The sequence below is a fragment of the Sturnus vulgaris genome, chromosome 4 (genome assembly GCF_052056855.1).
Source record: "Sturnus vulgaris isolate bStuVul1 chromosome 4, bStuVul1.hap1, whole genome shotgun sequence".
NCBI lineage: Eukaryota > Metazoa > Chordata > Aves > Passeriformes > Sturnidae > Sturnus > Sturnus vulgaris.
The window spans coordinates 26,161,916-26,177,726 of NC_142246.1; the positions used below are offsets into that span (position 1 = coordinate 26,161,916).

Genomic DNA, 15,811 nt, shown 5'->3' on the forward strand with positions numbered 1-15,811 from the left:
GTCTGTAATTGTATACTCATACAATGAAAATGAATGTAAACTTTAATACCAACAGTGGAATTTAACTTCTAGGAAAACACATACTGCATTAGTAGTACAGTGGGATATAATGAGGCATTTCCTTACATACTCAAATAAAGGGATAAAGCGTAGTACTTTGCATATAAATGCCCTTTCATCTTAAATTTAAAGAGCAGCATTTCAGGTTGACACTTGTAGAGACTTTAGCTCCAATCTTTCCTTTGCCAGTTAACATGTGAAGGCAGAGGTCAGACAAAGCCCACTGGTAGCTAAGCTGTCTTGAAGCCTCTGCAACCTGCTCCAAGCACAGGAAAATGTCCCTGATGCAAAGAGCACAGAGTTGTTGTGGGGTCTCATCAGGAGCAGTACTGAAATGAGGATAAGCCACTGGCTGTCTTGCTTGTTTAGGTTATATTGCAGAGATTTTATGTTTTGTAACAACAAAACCAAGCCCAGTCCTACTTCCTAAATGGTGGCTTTGCTGCTGAGAGCCCTGGAGGAGCTCAGTCACTTGCTGCCATGGGTAAGGCTGCCATCAGTCCAAGCCATCTGCCCTGTCTGGACAGGGGCAATTGCTGTGGTGTACTTGCATCCCTTCTGTGGCCAGCCCATAACAGTGATTCCCTGGAAACTAGAAATTAAGGAAAACCCACATTAAACCAACAGATCCAGATGGAAATCCCTTTGCCTTTAGCCAGCTGGCTTGCTCTCTAGGCCTCATACTCTCAACAAAACTTGCTGCCCCAGCATGCACCCAGGAGAGAGACCTTTCTCAGAGGAGCTAGTTTAAGCCCAGGTTTTCTTTCACATCTTCAGCTGTGTCCAACAAGGATTAGTAGAGATGGGCCTTATTTTGGACAGTGTGAACAAGAAACTTCCTCTCAAGGTTGTAGTTCAGTATGGTTTGAATGACAAATACTTCCTTGACATTGGACAAAACTCCCCCCATGCTATGGTGTGTCAGGGCATGGGGTACCAGGCACAGCCTGTCTGAGGCTCTTACCTCTCCAGCCTCTAGCTAGAAGTTAGACAATAAGCTGCTCTCTGTTAGCACTTTTCTTTCTCATTTGGTGGAGGTTTCTGTGATTTATTCAGAAGAAAACATGACCAATGTATTGAGAAATTGAGATTTTTTTACATCTGTCTGCTTGTTTCTGAGAAATCGGTGAGAATGAGTTAAAGGTAAGTTCTAGTTCAGGCACAGAGACATGTCTCCAGGCTATTCTGGGCAAACAAGATTATTTATTTTCAGAGTTCCTGAATATTTTGGGCAGAAGGCAAAAAAGCTCTGTCATAGCTTAAGAAACACATGGGAATATTTTCCTTCTGTAATTGATGCTTTTCTTCCTTCCTATTATTAATATGACATTATACCTTAAAATGTGCAGTTGAATGTGCTGCAGCAGCAGTGTGCCCTTCGACTTGGCCAGCCGTGCAATCGCCCTGCAGGCTGCTGGGGGAGGCCAGGCTGAAAGGAGGAGAAAAGCTGGTGGCTGGCAGGACCAGGGCCCCATTTCCTTCCTCGCCTGGGGACCCATTCCAGCCATTCCACACCACAGCACTGCAGGTAGCACGGGGCAAATAACTCTGGGCTCTGAGCAAGAAAGCAAAGACAAAAATGACCATGAAAATTGCCCAACCAGTTAAATCTGGTTCCAGCTGGGAACTGAAGTTCTACCTTGAAACACTTAAATCCCATTTGGACGGCATAGATTTACATTCCAGATGAGGAATTAATGGCTTTCACACAATATTCTCAGCAGAGATGCCCCAGCATACCAACCTCTGTGTTTTCGGTAGATGGAATTCGTAATTCCTCCAGGAGCTGCATTCTTCCAAGGGTTACTTCTATTTTTGGACTGACAACTTGCTTTATTTAGGGGAAAAAAAAAAGAAACCAAAAACCTATGCTCTTGTCAAACTGTAGATGCTATATGAGTCACCTATATAATAACACTAAACCATACTTCTCTGTTGTGGTGCAGTTCATCATCATCACGAAGGGGTTTATAGAAAACAAACATAGATGACAGTCTGCTCTTAAGCTTCCTGTGTTTAATCCTTGTGCATATTTAGCCAGCTGAACAGTGAACTGTTGAAAAATGGATTATTAAAATGTTGGGTGTTGTAGTAGCTGCAAAGTCTCTTTTTTTTTGCTAATAAAAATGAATGCCATTCCTCTGACAATTTTGGCTGCTTATCTGTAGTCATCTGCCTGCACAGTAATTGTGTGAATGTTAATGACGATCCTGAAACCTTGATGAATAAAATGTTTTAAGACTGCCTTGTAGACAGCAAAGCCTGCTCATTTAAATGCTTTAAAACACATCCTTCCCTAAGGATCACCAGTGGTTTTGAGCCTTGAGCATAACAGAATACAGAACTTTATCATACAGAAACACAGTGAAACAGAATTACCCATTTCCTGCAGCCTGCATGCCTATACAGCTTGTTAATAGTGTTTCCCAAGTGGTAATCACTTAGCTTCCAGTTTTCCCTGTTATCTTTTTATTGTTTATCTAGTTTAGATACTGACAAAATGTTTTGAATCACCTGGTTCCTTACGGAAATCTTGACAGTTTCAGGCTTTTTAGAAAACTGTTACAAATCATTAACAGCAACTGCATTTGTAAAATGGTATGCAGATCAATTTCCTACTGAAAGGCAAGATGAATAGAGTACATAGTTCTTTTAGGCATTTAAGGTCTGCAAAACCCAATCATAAGGAAAACCCTCTGAGGAGCTCTGCTCTCCTCCATGGTTCCTCTCATGAGAGCTGGAGGCAGGTAATCATCTCCTCTCACAGGCACCATTTGCTAGGCTGAGGAAGTCTGTCCTTCCTCCTCTCTTCTTATAAACTGTCATTTCCCCCCCGATTGCCCTCACAGCCTCTTGCTTATACCTGGAAGAGCTAAGCCTGGTACTGCTGGGGAGCTCCCACCCATCCCATCACTCTTTTCTGCCAGGTACTTGGCCTAACATGATCTACTGCCATGCTTGTTGCCTACATATTCAGGTTGTCTCTTTTCTCCTTGGTTTTAGGGAAGCCCTTGGCCCCAGGCTGTGACATTTACAGAAGAAGGCTCAGAGACTTGGTCTGGTATGTAGGCTGAGATGTGGTTCTCCCAGTCTTCCTACCCAAGTTGTTCCAGTGTCCTGAGACATTTACCGTTCATTTAGGTAGAGAGTGAAGGATTCCTTCCATGTTTCAACTGGTCATGTCAGAAACTTCAGGGCTGCAGTCTCTGTTCCAATGCAGTGTGTTTATGGGACTTTGCCACAGACTATTTGGGTGCATAATGTATTGAGGTGTTTGGAGATGAGGTAGCAACTGGAAGGGGTTGGAATGGGAGGTACATGCTGGGCTTTGGCAGCCTAGTTCACTTGGAGTTTGCATTTTTCTCATGCATCTTTGCCATACACCATGAAAAGCCTATGAAAGAGTTAGTAATTCCTGTACAAAGGGAATGCTTCCTGTGTTGCAGCATGGGCTGATTAATTGAGGATTTAAAAGAAATGTGGAACAACATCCAGATCTTCAAGTGTATTTAGATTCTCTGTTCCTATGGGCAAATAGAAGACAGACTGCCAGTATGACAGGAGACAGTGTAATGGTAGGACATTATGCAATTAAGGCTCTAATAAAATGCATAAGCCTGTGGGAGGATGAGTTAAGGTTGCCCAGGCAATCTTATTTCTGGTATTATCTATATTTTCTGTAATTGACTTTGCAACCTACACATTCATGCATCATAACTTTCTGTTGTAGTATGTAGCTACGACTTGAATTTACATCCTTCTTGCTAAAGAAGTTAGAAATGTAAAGTTTTCAGTATCTTATGACTTCAGCACAAGGCCAGCTCAAGCTATGTTCAGTGAGGGTATGTGCCATCCTGGCTGAAACCCTGAGCAGGGCAGAACATGAGCACTCAGGGCCACTCACCAGCTGGCCAGTTGCTGCATGCCCAGAGGTGCCAGCTGAAATTTCGGGGGGATGGTAATCAAAATGCTGCCTTCCCTCTCTGCAGTTTCAGGGATGCAACTTCTCCTGACGACTCCACAAACCTAAAGGACCTGGAGCGGTTAGACTTGCAGAATGAACATGAAACAAGTTCTCCATTTACTTAGCAATGCAGAGAAACTGTATCAGCCCCAGAACTCCTCTGCCACTGTCAACATCATCCTACAGTCGGCCTGGCAGAACAGGACTTGTCACTGACCTTCCCTAATGCAACCCAGGCATTAGCCCCTCAATGAACTGACTGTTGTAACATCAGGTGAGACTGAGAAAGGTTGGTAATGTAACTTTAATCCCATAGTTTTTAGAAGGCTTAATATAGATCCTGAGGCATTCCTAAAATGGCAAACAAAAATTTTGCTATGTACTCTCATATACATTTTTGAATGAAGCATTACAGATTGTATTAATTCAAGACATTTTGCCAGCACTCTGTGTGCAGAACAACTGCTTCTACTGTGGGGGCACAAACAGCACAAAAAATACTGACAGCAGATGGGCAGCCCTGAATGAAAAACAAAACCTTTGAGCTTTTCACTTCTTGGATTAGAGTTTGGTACCATTACATAAAGAGGAAATGGGACAAAAAAAGCAAGCTTAAAAGAAGATAAAATCTGATTAAAATGCAGACTAATATAATTGCAGAACATTACTCAGGCTTTCTTGTGGAGAGAGAAAAATGTCTGCTATTGTGCTGCTATAGAAACCACATAGGGCCTGTGAGTAGGTGAGAGTGCACAGAGCATGTCGTTCCCTCTCTCCCGCCTTTCTCTCCCCTGGAATGAAGATCATATCTTGCTCTGTAAGCTTGGCTTTTGCTGGCCAGGAGATCTCTCCCAGTACAGAGAGAAGTTGTTTTCCTGCTTATGTAGTTTCTTTTAATATCTCTGTTCCCTCCCTCTTTTGTTTTGCTTTTGGAAGGTGGTGCAGGGCTGTGTTGCAGGATGGATAAGCTCCATCTTCTCAGGCTTTTTCACAGGGGCTGGTTCACTTAGCTTTAAAAGTTGGGAACATGGAACACGTGCTGTGCCATGGAAAGGGAGCTTTCTTGTATTTACCCTTCTAAAGCCACAGAAAGATCTCACAGTGCTTTGGAAAGTAAATGCTCATCTGGAATGTTTCTGCACACCATGTCCACAGCACTTGTTTCTCTGAGGAACTGAGTAAGAATTACCAAAGAACTAGGTCACAAAGTAAGGTTTATTCCCTGGCTGTTGATGGTAGTGTCTTCATACAAAGTGTAAAACCACATACAAGCATACCCTCTGTCCAGTAACATAAAGTAAGCCCTAGGAATGTGTCCCTACATTATGGAATTGTATTCCCACCAGCTCTGCCCCAGGACCATCTGGGCTAAGGCCTCAGCTCTGACAGCAGCAATTTCTGCCTGAAAGGACGATATAAGAAACTTTTTATTAAAAAGACTGATGGATGAGAAAGCCTGTCCACACCACATTAGAACTCCTTCTGGTCCAAAATACTTAAGAAATTTGTGCAAAATTTGAGAAGATTATTTGCTGTTGCTAATGAATTCTAAGGTAGCATAAAGTACTGAAAAACACATCTCCTCCTTATTTATAAACACATCCTCCTTTTTATTACAGATGTAATTTTAGTTTTTGTTCCAGTGCCTTCCTACAGAAATTGACTCAGTGACTCAAATATGCATTTTACAAGAACATATTTTGTATCTCAGTTTTTCCAGAAGTTCCACCTTTCAATCTGGCTGATAGTTTTGCTTCTAGTATTTTGAGACAGAGGAAGAAGATTCCATTCTCCAGTTATTTTAGCACTTTCATCCAGTCCCTAATTAATAATCTCCTTTATAAAACCAGTTTTCTGAGGCGTTGTCTCATTTTCATCATCCTTTCCCGTTTCCCCTTTTTGTGGTTTCTACCGCACCCCTTCATGTATTGGAGACACCATGGCTGTATGCATTGCTAAATGTTAGCATATTTATTTATGGAATGATGTTAGAATACTCTCTGTAGGCCTCTAGGAGGGATCATTGAATCCCATTGCTACTCAAGTCAATCACACCACGTATTTCCTTCTGTCAAATCCTCCAGTTCAATTTTACAGAAATTAGGTTTGATTTTTCTCCTTCCACTCTTGTAGAGATGTGTTCTGGTGTTTTGCTACTCTGACCCAGTTTATACCCACTTAATCTTATGTTGACATTGGCCCTCAGTTTTAACTTTCCTGGCTCGTCCATTTTCCAAGCCCAACTTTTGTATATTTTATTTTGTCTCAGCTATTGAACTGTTCTTACCTGAGCCATAAGCTTTACTTTCTCTCTGATTCTCCTTCCAAGAGAGGCAGGCAGAGGGGAATAAGCAAGCAGTTGTGTGGTACCTAGTTGCTGACCGGGATTAAACCATGACAAACACTGATTTACTCTTGACTGGCTGACAGAATCACACACTATACTGCAGATCTTTTCTGTAATTACTTATCTGACATTGCTGGATTTACACTCCCCTCTTTAAACAGCTCCTACTCATCTCAAGATTAACTAGTCTCCCTTATCCAAATGCTGATCTTATAGCCAATGGAAGAATTTTTTTATTAATCTCTGCATGTCATTAATGTTATTAAATTTAATTATATTTTCATTAGACCTGTTCTAAGAGACACATAGTTTGTCCAATATACTAACTACTCCCAGCTCTGTCAACAGCAGATTTCATTAGCTTACTTGTGCTCTTGATGACACCATTGTAATGAAAACATGAAGGATGACAGGAGCACTGATGAATCACACAGAGCACCTTCCTTCAGTCTGACACTCCCCATATAAAACACCCCTTTGTCACTCTCTCCTGATCCACATGCTCTTCTGCTTCAACAGCTATTTCCTGTCTGGACAGCATCAGATATTATTGATCCCAAATAGACTACATCTACCCTATTTAATTTCTCGAAGAAAAAGGGAAACAGAGAAAGATATCCTGTTGAAGCAACATCACATGTAATTGCATACTTAATTTTTATTCTATTTATTCTCATATCTTTAATTACTCTTTCCTTCAAAATTTGTCTAGATTATTGTATATTATTTCCCTCCCTTTCTTCAGTGCAAGTATTCCAGAATTACTTGAATGCTAGAGTGAAAGTCTGTGCTCCTTTCACCCTCATCTCCACACGTTTGCACACTGGATGAGATCGTTTGTTTTCCCCCACTCTAATAATTACCCATTACTTTTTTCTCTTTAATCATCTTCTTTCTGCATCCATCTTTCATGCAATCATCTTTATTAAAACTAGAAGCAAAATGCTTCTTGGTTCTCTAAATATTGCCAGACTTCCTTCAATCTGTATGCCACGACTGCACCACTCTGTTTCTTTTTTACTGGTTGAGGTAACTACATCTAGCTGACATTATTTATCTTCTGTATTTCCTCATCTTGAACACAAAAGTTTCTTAGTAGAGTGATCCTTTTCACTTTCACCTTTAAATTTTCTGTTTCCAATGACCTTAGTTACCAAGATGCCAGATAATCTTCTATGAAATTCTTTCCATTTGCTCAAGGTACAATGTCCAGTTAATTTCTACTGCACTGGCATAAAGAAATTCAGTATTTTCTTTGTATTCAAGTCCTTGAGTCCTTCAGCCTTGTTGATTTATTTCTATTTCTACTTGTGTCTATTACTTTTTCCCCTTTTGACTTAGAATACCGTTCTATAAATCTGTTTTACCCATCTATTTGTTTTAAACTGCACCCATGAAACAATTCCCCCCCACCCCCCCATGACCTTAGTAGCCTTACAATACACCCACGACTCACAAAGATAATCAATCTACCATCAACTCTGGTGTTGGGCTGCTGGCTGGCAAGGAGAGCAGCTCCTCTATTGTACCCAGCACTGCTCAGTGCCAGGCGTGGTTCGGAGTCTGCTCTCACCTCTCATGGCAATGCAAGGCAAGGCAGGGCAAGGCAGGGCATCCAGAAGTGGGTGGCGGGAGGTGTGGGACAGCAAGTGCAACCCAGACCGACAGCCACAGGACCGATGTGGACCGCCGGGGACGCAGGGGGGTGGCGGAGCCTTTATGGACCCACGCGCCTTTCAGTCAGCCTGCCGGGACTTTGGAAGAAGACGGCGCTGAGATCTTCGCAAACGCTCGCTGCGGGTGTTTGACCCCTGAAGAGCAGGAAGGTCACACACAGACACAGACTCCTCATTTCTGACATCCTTCCCCACCCGGGGCTCGGGCTCCGCCGCGCCCCCCGCAGCAGCTCAGCCTGCCCGGCATGGGCGGAGCGCGGTTTGGGGCGCGGCTCGGAGCGTGTTTCGGGGCGTGTTTCGGGGCGTGTCGGGGCGGTGCTCGGGCTCTCTGAGTGGCCGCCGGGGTCCGGGGCGGGACGCGGGGGCGAGAAAAGGGCCGGGGGCGCAGCGGTGGCAGCGGCGGGCGCGGGTCGCGGACGGGATGCGCCTGACGCAGAGCATGTGCACCATCGCCGAGTGCGCGCCCGGCGGCGACGGCCCCGCCACCGCCCGGCCCCGCCTCGTCAAGATCGCGGTGGTGGGGGGCAGCGGCGTGGGCAAGACAGGTGAGGGCAGGGGGCAGCGGCCGGGGCGAGGCGGGTGGGGGGCTGGCGGCGGCGGAGCGCGGCTAATGGTGCCTGTCTGTGCCTGCCCGCAGCGCTCGTGGTGCGGTTCCTCACCCGGCGGTTCATCGGCGACTATGAGCGGAACGCAGGTAGGCGGGCGGCGGCGCGGCTTTGTTCCCGCCGGGATGGAGGTCGGGCAGGGGTGCGGCGGGGCGGAGGGAGCGCTTTGCCGCCGCCGGGTGCCTCCCCTGAGGGTGCCTGGGCCGGGGGGCGCGGAGTGCAAGCCCTGAGAGAGAGTGTGCAAACCCGAGGCAGGTGGGAAGGGCAGAGCTCGCTCCCCCGGGACCGCGGGGCGCTCGGCAGGTGCTGCCAGCGGGCGAACCCCCAGGGTTCCGCGGCTTTTGGCTCCCTGAGAGCCGCTCCCCTCCCCGGTCTGCTCGCAGCCCTCGGAAAGGGGCACGCCGGACACAGCCACATGCGGCTTGTGGTGGCAGCAGCTCGGGAGATGGGCTGTACTGCAGGTCCCTGACAAAATTCGCTTTATGTGGTGAAAGTACCCCTCTTTTGAAGGAGTCTTTTGGTTAAGACAGGAAAACATTCTGTAAACCTACTGTTGTATTGTTCTTTGCAAACCGAGTGTCAGCAGCTACATGGGCTAGGCAGGGCCAGTTTAAGGGTGAAAATGGAGAGGTGATATTACCTAACTCATTCAGTGAGTACAGTGTGGAGTATGAACTAATGCTTGTGTAAAATATACAGTCTTCTGCTGAGGAAATTACTTGAAAAAGCCTCAACTAATCCAGAAAATCCTACAGGCCAGCCAAGGGGGAGCTTCGCTAAATCGTGGAAATACTAAATTGCAAGAAAACAGCTTTTCTGTGTAGCGAAAGCTGGTTATTTTGCACTTTTACCTTTCTAATTCGAGATAAGACAGTATTTAAGAGTGATTAAGTTCCAAGTTGCCTACCATTTAATGCCTGGCTTCAATACAAGTCAATTCATTATTTAATCCCAAGTTTCTAGTAATATCATAAATATTAACACCCAAAAAGCTTGTAACACTGGTTTCTTGTTTCTTGAGTGGCAATATGACTTTCCATACACAACTAATAGGTAGCAGAAGTAACATTTGTCTGTGTAGTGGTGACTGTACTTGTGAACCTGTTGGTGTTCTTGTCAGGTAATCTCTACAGCAGGCACATCCAGGTGGATGGAGAGATGTTGGCCATCCAAGTGCAAGATACTCCAGGAGTTCAGGTGAGCTAGATGTGCCCATGCTACCCGAGTAGCTCTGAACGTTTGTGTGCTTGCATCTCTCTATGCAGCATCTTGTTACAGTCTTTCTGTAAATTAATTTGCTGTTTCAGTTTGGTGTTGTGTGTGGGAGAGGTGGTAACTTGTGTTTTAACCAGTCAAGCCAGCTGTGTTGAGAGACTGTTTCAATGAATCATTTGTTCACTGGAGGCCCATTACTTTTGAGTGGCTGAATTACTGAAGTGCCTCATTCCTGTATATTGGGAACATTAGGCACAAACCCAGAAATAAATCAAACTGGTGTATGAGAAAATGTCATGACCACTGCCCAACAAGCTTTATAAATGTGTATGACAGAGTGAAGTCTGCTACATTGTGGCTGTGCTCATTAGTGTGTCACAAGTTAAAGTATTGAATGTATAGACCTGAGTAATGCTGGATTGTTGCCTTTTTGAACTGGGCAACACTCCAGGTCTAAATGCTTCCAGCTCATATCTTTGCTTCCCCAGACTTACTGTCTAGCCAGTTAATTTCCCATTCTGTGGAACTACAAAGTCTTTCTCTGCATGCAGAACTACTCAGGTCAATTTTCCATTTGAGTATAGCAAACTCCAGTGTTAAATTCCAGCTTTTTGCAGCTGAATCAACATCTGCATTTATTCGCTATGCTCAGATTAAGTTCATACTTACTATGTGCAATCCAAATATATGTCTGAAGCTGTAAAATGCTGTTTGGCTTTACAGACTCTTGAAGACAAGTTCCTTTAATCTTTTATGACTTCAGCTATCTAATTCGAGACCATTCATTTTTCAGATCCATGAACACAGTCTGGATTGTAATGAGCAGCTGAACAGATGCATTCGCTGGGCAGATGCCCTGGTGATTGTCTTCTCCATCACTGACTATAAGAGCTTTGAACTACTCAGTCACCTTTACCATCACGTTCGACAGCTGCATCCAGGGAACATGGTCCCTGTCGTCATTGTGGCAAACAAAGCTGATCTCTTGCACATCAAAGAGGTGGAGCCTCAGCAGGGACTTCAGCTGGCCAATATGCTGGGCTGTACTTTCTATGAAGTATCTGTCAGTGAAAACTATAATAACGTCTTCAATGCCTTCCATCTCCTCTGTAAAGAAGTCAATAAACAGCAAATAACCAGCACCCCTGAGAGGAGGAGGACCTCTCTTATTCCACGGCCAAAATCACCTAACATGCAGGATCTGAAGAGAAGGTTTAAGCAAGCTTTGTCTGCCAAAGTGAGGACTGTCACTTCTGTTTGACAGCAGAACCCTGGGTCAACCCAGTGTTTAGCTTGAGATTGAAACCTGGGGTGTTTAACACTGGCACATGTAGAATCCAAGGCATTGTGAAAGGAGGATGGTTTGAGTAGCCTTTTTCATGGTAGAAGTCTTTAAGCAGTTGCTTAAAAAAGGAGCAGTATCAGATTAGAAAAGGGGAAAAAAAAAAACCTAAAGACTCTGAAAAAGTTCTAGGATGTGACTTGATGAACAGGTATTTTCATTTGGAGAGGGAACATTTTGGTAAATGAAACAATTTGCCTTTTCCCCAGTTGGACAGATTTGGCTTTCATTTGTGCAGAAACAACCTTTTTGCTGTAACTCAGCTTGAGGAGGAAAATGTCCTGAACTGCAAGTCCCTGTTCAGAAGTAACCACTTGAGTTTTGTTCTCACATGGATGAAGGACAGCATGATGCAACTGTTTAATTTTATTGCACAGTGGAACTGTTTTTCTGTGTATTTCAAAACAAACAAGCAAACATCAAATGGTTCTGTAATAATAAGTATAAAGTAAGTGCACAAGACTGAGCATCAAGACTGTAAACAATGGTCATTTATTTTTTACTAGCCATGTTATTGCTGACAACTTGACCATATTCTTTGTATGCAAAGCTATTGTCCACAGGGTGTAAACATATCTAATTACAAACAACTTTTACTCTCTTAAAAAAGTACTTCCCAGACTAAATGATCCAACATGGAGCTTCTGAGGAATGTGTGTGGAGTGATAGTCTAGTACAGATGCCATTCTAAGACATCCTTTTTTCTCTCTGTCTCTCCTGTGTTCGGTAGGCACAAAAAGAGCAAAAGGTGTGAAGCATGGCTGGCTCCAGGCAATGAAGCTGATGGCTTATTCTGAGCTGAGCCAGACCCGCTTCCTTCTTAAACACATGGCAGATTTATATAAATACTTAGGTTTTTTTTTTTTTTTTTTAATATTGAGCCAATGGAATTCAGAGCCTAAGGGCCTTATACACATGCACTTTAAAAAGCCAGTTGTGCTTTTGTTTAAACTGTAATTTATTTATTTTGTGTACAGTTACTCCTCTTAGGGAGTGGACTTTTCATTCTTACAGCCTGGTACAACATTAAATTCTTGAATTGCATGTTTCCTTGTGTGTTCTTTGGGGATAAGAAACAAGGACTAACAACCAGTCAAATGTTGAGACAAAGTAATAGCTTTCTTAAGGTAGTTAACAGACCCTGCAGAAACATCAAGGTGTCCTTTCCTGCCTCTGTTGTATCATTAGCATAAACCACAGGGGTTTTGCTTACAAGTGCTTTACAACTTCCTTTTGAGAAATTCTTTTAGGACAGGAACTGAATAAGGCAAAGTACTTTCAAATTAAAATGGGATTCTTAATTTCCACTTGTCAAAAATACTTCAACTACTTTTTTCATGTTTAAAGTAGCTTTACTAAAAACTTTCCTGAGGAGGATGTGCTGGTACTAGGCTGATGGCCATACAGGCTCAACTTGTTAACACACAGCTGCAGTAAGTGATGCAGGGTCCTGCTGATGATAATCTTTTGGACCATGAGTTACTAGCCAAGTGACTTAGGATTGGAGTTGCAAACAAAACTGAGCTTGCCCTTCCATTCTAAGCTTATACCAAATAGTGCTTAGCTTATTAATAGAGAAGTAAATCAATTTCCACAGGATAGCTCTATGTTTTCACTTCTTCTTGCCTTTTGAGTATTGCTTGGTGTTGCAGGCAGAGGATTCAGACACTCTTTGATGTGGTCTTGCACCTGCCCATGCAACTCCCTTCTGTGCTGTTTCTACTCACATGGAACTGGCAGGAGATTGCTCATCCCTTGACCTTTTCCCTAAGCAGAGGGTCCATGTAGCTGCTACAGCTATTTCCTACAAATAAGCTTACTATTGCACTAGGGTCACTAGAAAGACTCCACTGTAGTTTTGGTCTACAAGTACTTAAGTATGAGATGGTGGCTGAGTTCCAGCATCAATTACCACAGCTGTGGCCCCATGGGCTGAGAAGATTCCTCCAAAGTGTGTGTGGGCCTGGAAAGCCAGTCTCTCAGTTAAAGGAGCTACTTGACCCAGAGGAAATGCAAGATCACTAGTGTCAGCTTAGACTCACCCCCTGCCTTCTCAATACAGTAGCCTCCATCAGCTCAGAAAAGCAACAGCATCTCAGGTGTGAATACCTGAGCTCAGCAATGGCCACTGAACACATGCAAGCCTTTCTGCTACAAGCAATGTGGAAATGTTCTAGGACCAAGATAGAAGGCCTAGATTCCTGGGGGCAATCAAATAACACAAAAGTAAAAGGGGTTGCAGGAATATGCAGTTCTAGCATGTGTAGCTCTGCATACTAGGAGAAAAGGAGAAGACAGATCAGGTTTGGCATTGTGAGAGCATTGCTTTATTGATTACAGAATTTACAAAACAACCATATTCTAAGAAAGACTTAACAGTACAGAATGACAGAAAAACCAAGAGACCAGATACTTGCTTTCCAGTTGCTCTATTCAAACTATTCCTTGAGCTTTTAATATTGCAATCTCATAGCATCTCATTTTTTATAGCACAAAGTTCCATTCTATAGTAATTCTTATAAATTTCTCTTCCATAGAGGCGACATTGTCCATGCTTTATAATCAGTCCATTGTTTCCTTCCAGCCACTCAAAATTGAACTTAAACCGAAATGCACCCTTTTCTGAAGAACATTATAAACATTTAGGAGAATTAATGCTAGTTAGTGAACAAAATTTTAAAAACTACTTCCCATTTAATCTATTCCTTTGGCATAATAAAGAATGCTATGATAGAGTGAATGTCAATTTGACATTCTCATCTCAATATAAGCTGTAGTCATAGCATTACTTGGATGAAGCAAGAGGATGCAGCTTTATAGCTCCACCATTTTATGTTGCAATTTGGAAATCTCGGTGCTATATGCAATTAAAATCTCTATTGGCTGTTCCTCTTTCATCACACATTGTAGCAAAATTTTATAAAGAAAAATTGCGTAACTGAATTTGATTGCAGCTCTTTCATGATCATAAATTAAAAATAAAAGCTGTTTTCTAATCATGCTGTTCAGAAATCTAGCTCAAGAAAGAATCTGTGCTGTGGCCTCTTGAAAATGGGATCACGCCCCCCTTTTTTTTTGTTCTTTCTTTTTCTTTTTTAAATGCATGTGAGGGGAAGATTCTTTTGGGGTTATCATCAAACCATCACAGCCCATATGGCCTCCTGCATAAATCTACAGAGAAGTGTGCCATCAGAAACTGTCTTTTCTTCTGGTACTCTGGGTGGAGGAACTAAAGCAGGAAACGGAAAGCTGAGAGAGAAGCAGCCATGTAACCCAGCCCTTGAGTCTGGCTCTCTGCTTCCCTGCCTCTAACAGTCCTGCTGAAAGAGCATCACCAGGCTGGGAGCTGCTGTGCCAGCTAAATCAGGGCTGTGTTCCATGATCTCTCTGGAGTGAGGGACAAAGTAAGAGTAGAGGCTGTTAACATTGTATAAGGCACATGTTTTGCAAAGTAGCATGACAGAGGGTGGATGTTGCTTCCCTCTCACTCCTTCAGCAGCATTTCCCACCAGCTGCAAGCCCAGCAAAACCATCAGGAAAAATGGTGCTGCTTGGGGAGTGCAAATTGTGCATCACCTGGTTCTCAGCTTTTCCTTTTCTAGGGAATTACTACGAACAATAATGACCCTCACCATGCTGAGTGAGGCTGGGAGTGATTCAGCACTGCACAGTGCTATCGTCAAGGAGGGGAGATTTGTTGTTGGACAATTGGACCATTTTGAAGAGCTGCCCATGACCTGCAGATGTTCCCTTGCAGCCAGATACCCAGCAGTTTCACTGGGACTTGTAATTACAGCAGCTGACACATCAGTTTTTGGAGGGCTATTGAGAAGATTGACAGAGCAGGGATTTGATGTTTCCAGGCAAGGCACTCACTCATCTTCTCCACAGCCTCCCCTGTCAGATATGAACGTCAGGCTGGAGACGGTCTGGGGCAAACAACAACTCAACAGCACTGTGTGGTGTCAGGAGCACAGAGGAGAGCACAATTACCTGAAAGAAGGGGAATAAGAAGCAACAAGTCAAACTGAAAGGGATTGAGACAGTGCTAATGAGCCATAGATAGTAACTGCTTGCTTTTGCCAGCTCTAGGCAGGCTATCTGTTTCTGGTGTTTACTGACAGGGCAATACAACTTGTCCAGTGAAACTGTCTGCTCACTAATTACTGTAGTTAAATTGCTTTAAGGAGCATAATGACTGGTAGTATTGTATGCTTAATGAATGTGTGCTTTGACACATTCCTACCCATATCTTACCTGGTGATTTATTGTGACTGCCAGTGCATTTACTGCTAGGCACCGAGGTTTCCTCTCCTATAGCACAGATTTGAGTGATGCCTGTTTCCTCTCAGTTGAAGGTAAGGTGAGCACCACAGAAGTGCCTGCTGCAGGGAGCCAGACTCCCTGTTCCAAAACGACTTTTCAGGCACAGGCTGTTCTGCACATCAGACTCAACCTCGAGCACTGTCAGATGTAATCACTTTGTTTCCTTCTAGTTTTTAATCCCAGACGGGTGTGATGAATGAAACCATTGCTCACCACAACCATGATACACATCCTGCTAGGTGCAGGTATCTGTTTTCCCTAAGTGAAAACCAGTAT

At 43.6% G+C, this 15,811-nt stretch overlaps 2 protein-coding genes across 2 annotated transcripts in view; one reads left to right on the top strand and one right to left on the bottom strand.

Annotated features, from left to right (window-relative positions):
* The first annotated feature begins 8,372 nt into the window (after positions 1 to 8,372).
* On the top strand, positions 8,373 to 12,253 carry RASL11B (RAS like family 11 member B). Its single transcript, XM_014873411.2, has 4 exons — positions 8,373 to 8,592; positions 8,685 to 8,741; positions 9,773 to 9,849; positions 10,661 to 12,253. Exons 1-4 carry the CDS (start codon positions 8,469 to 8,471, stop codon positions 11,126 to 11,128), a joined length of 726 nt encoding a protein of 241 aa, XP_014728897.1. The 5' UTR covers positions 8,373 to 8,468; the 3' UTR covers positions 11,129 to 12,253.
* Positions 12,254 to 13,513: 1,260 nt separating this feature from the next.
* Positions 13,514 to 15,811, bottom strand: part of SCFD2 (sec1 family domain containing 2) — a 189,267-nt gene continuing 186,969 nt past the window's right edge. The window contains exon 9 of the mRNA XM_014873410.2: positions 13,514 to 15,202. Coding sequence (XP_014728896.2) covers positions 15,110 to 15,202 — 93 coding nt within the window. The 3' untranslated portion in view covers positions 13,514 to 15,109. The remainder of the gene's footprint in view (positions 15,203 to 15,811) is intronic.

Excerpts from the sequence above, each read along its gene's own strand:
- RASL11B (XM_014873411.2), top strand. The coding sequence starts at position 8,469 with ATGCGCCTGACGCAGAGCATGTGCACCATCGCCGAGTGCGCGCCCGGC. Across the intron at positions 8,742-9,772 it reads CGACTATGAGCGGAACGCAG|GTAATCTCTACAGCAGGCAC; the intron begins GTAGGCGGGCGG and ends TGTTCTTGTCAG. Across the intron at positions 9,850-10,660 it reads AAGATACTCCAGGAGTTCAG|ATCCATGAACACAGTCTGGA; the intron begins GTGAGCTAGATG and ends TTCATTTTTCAG.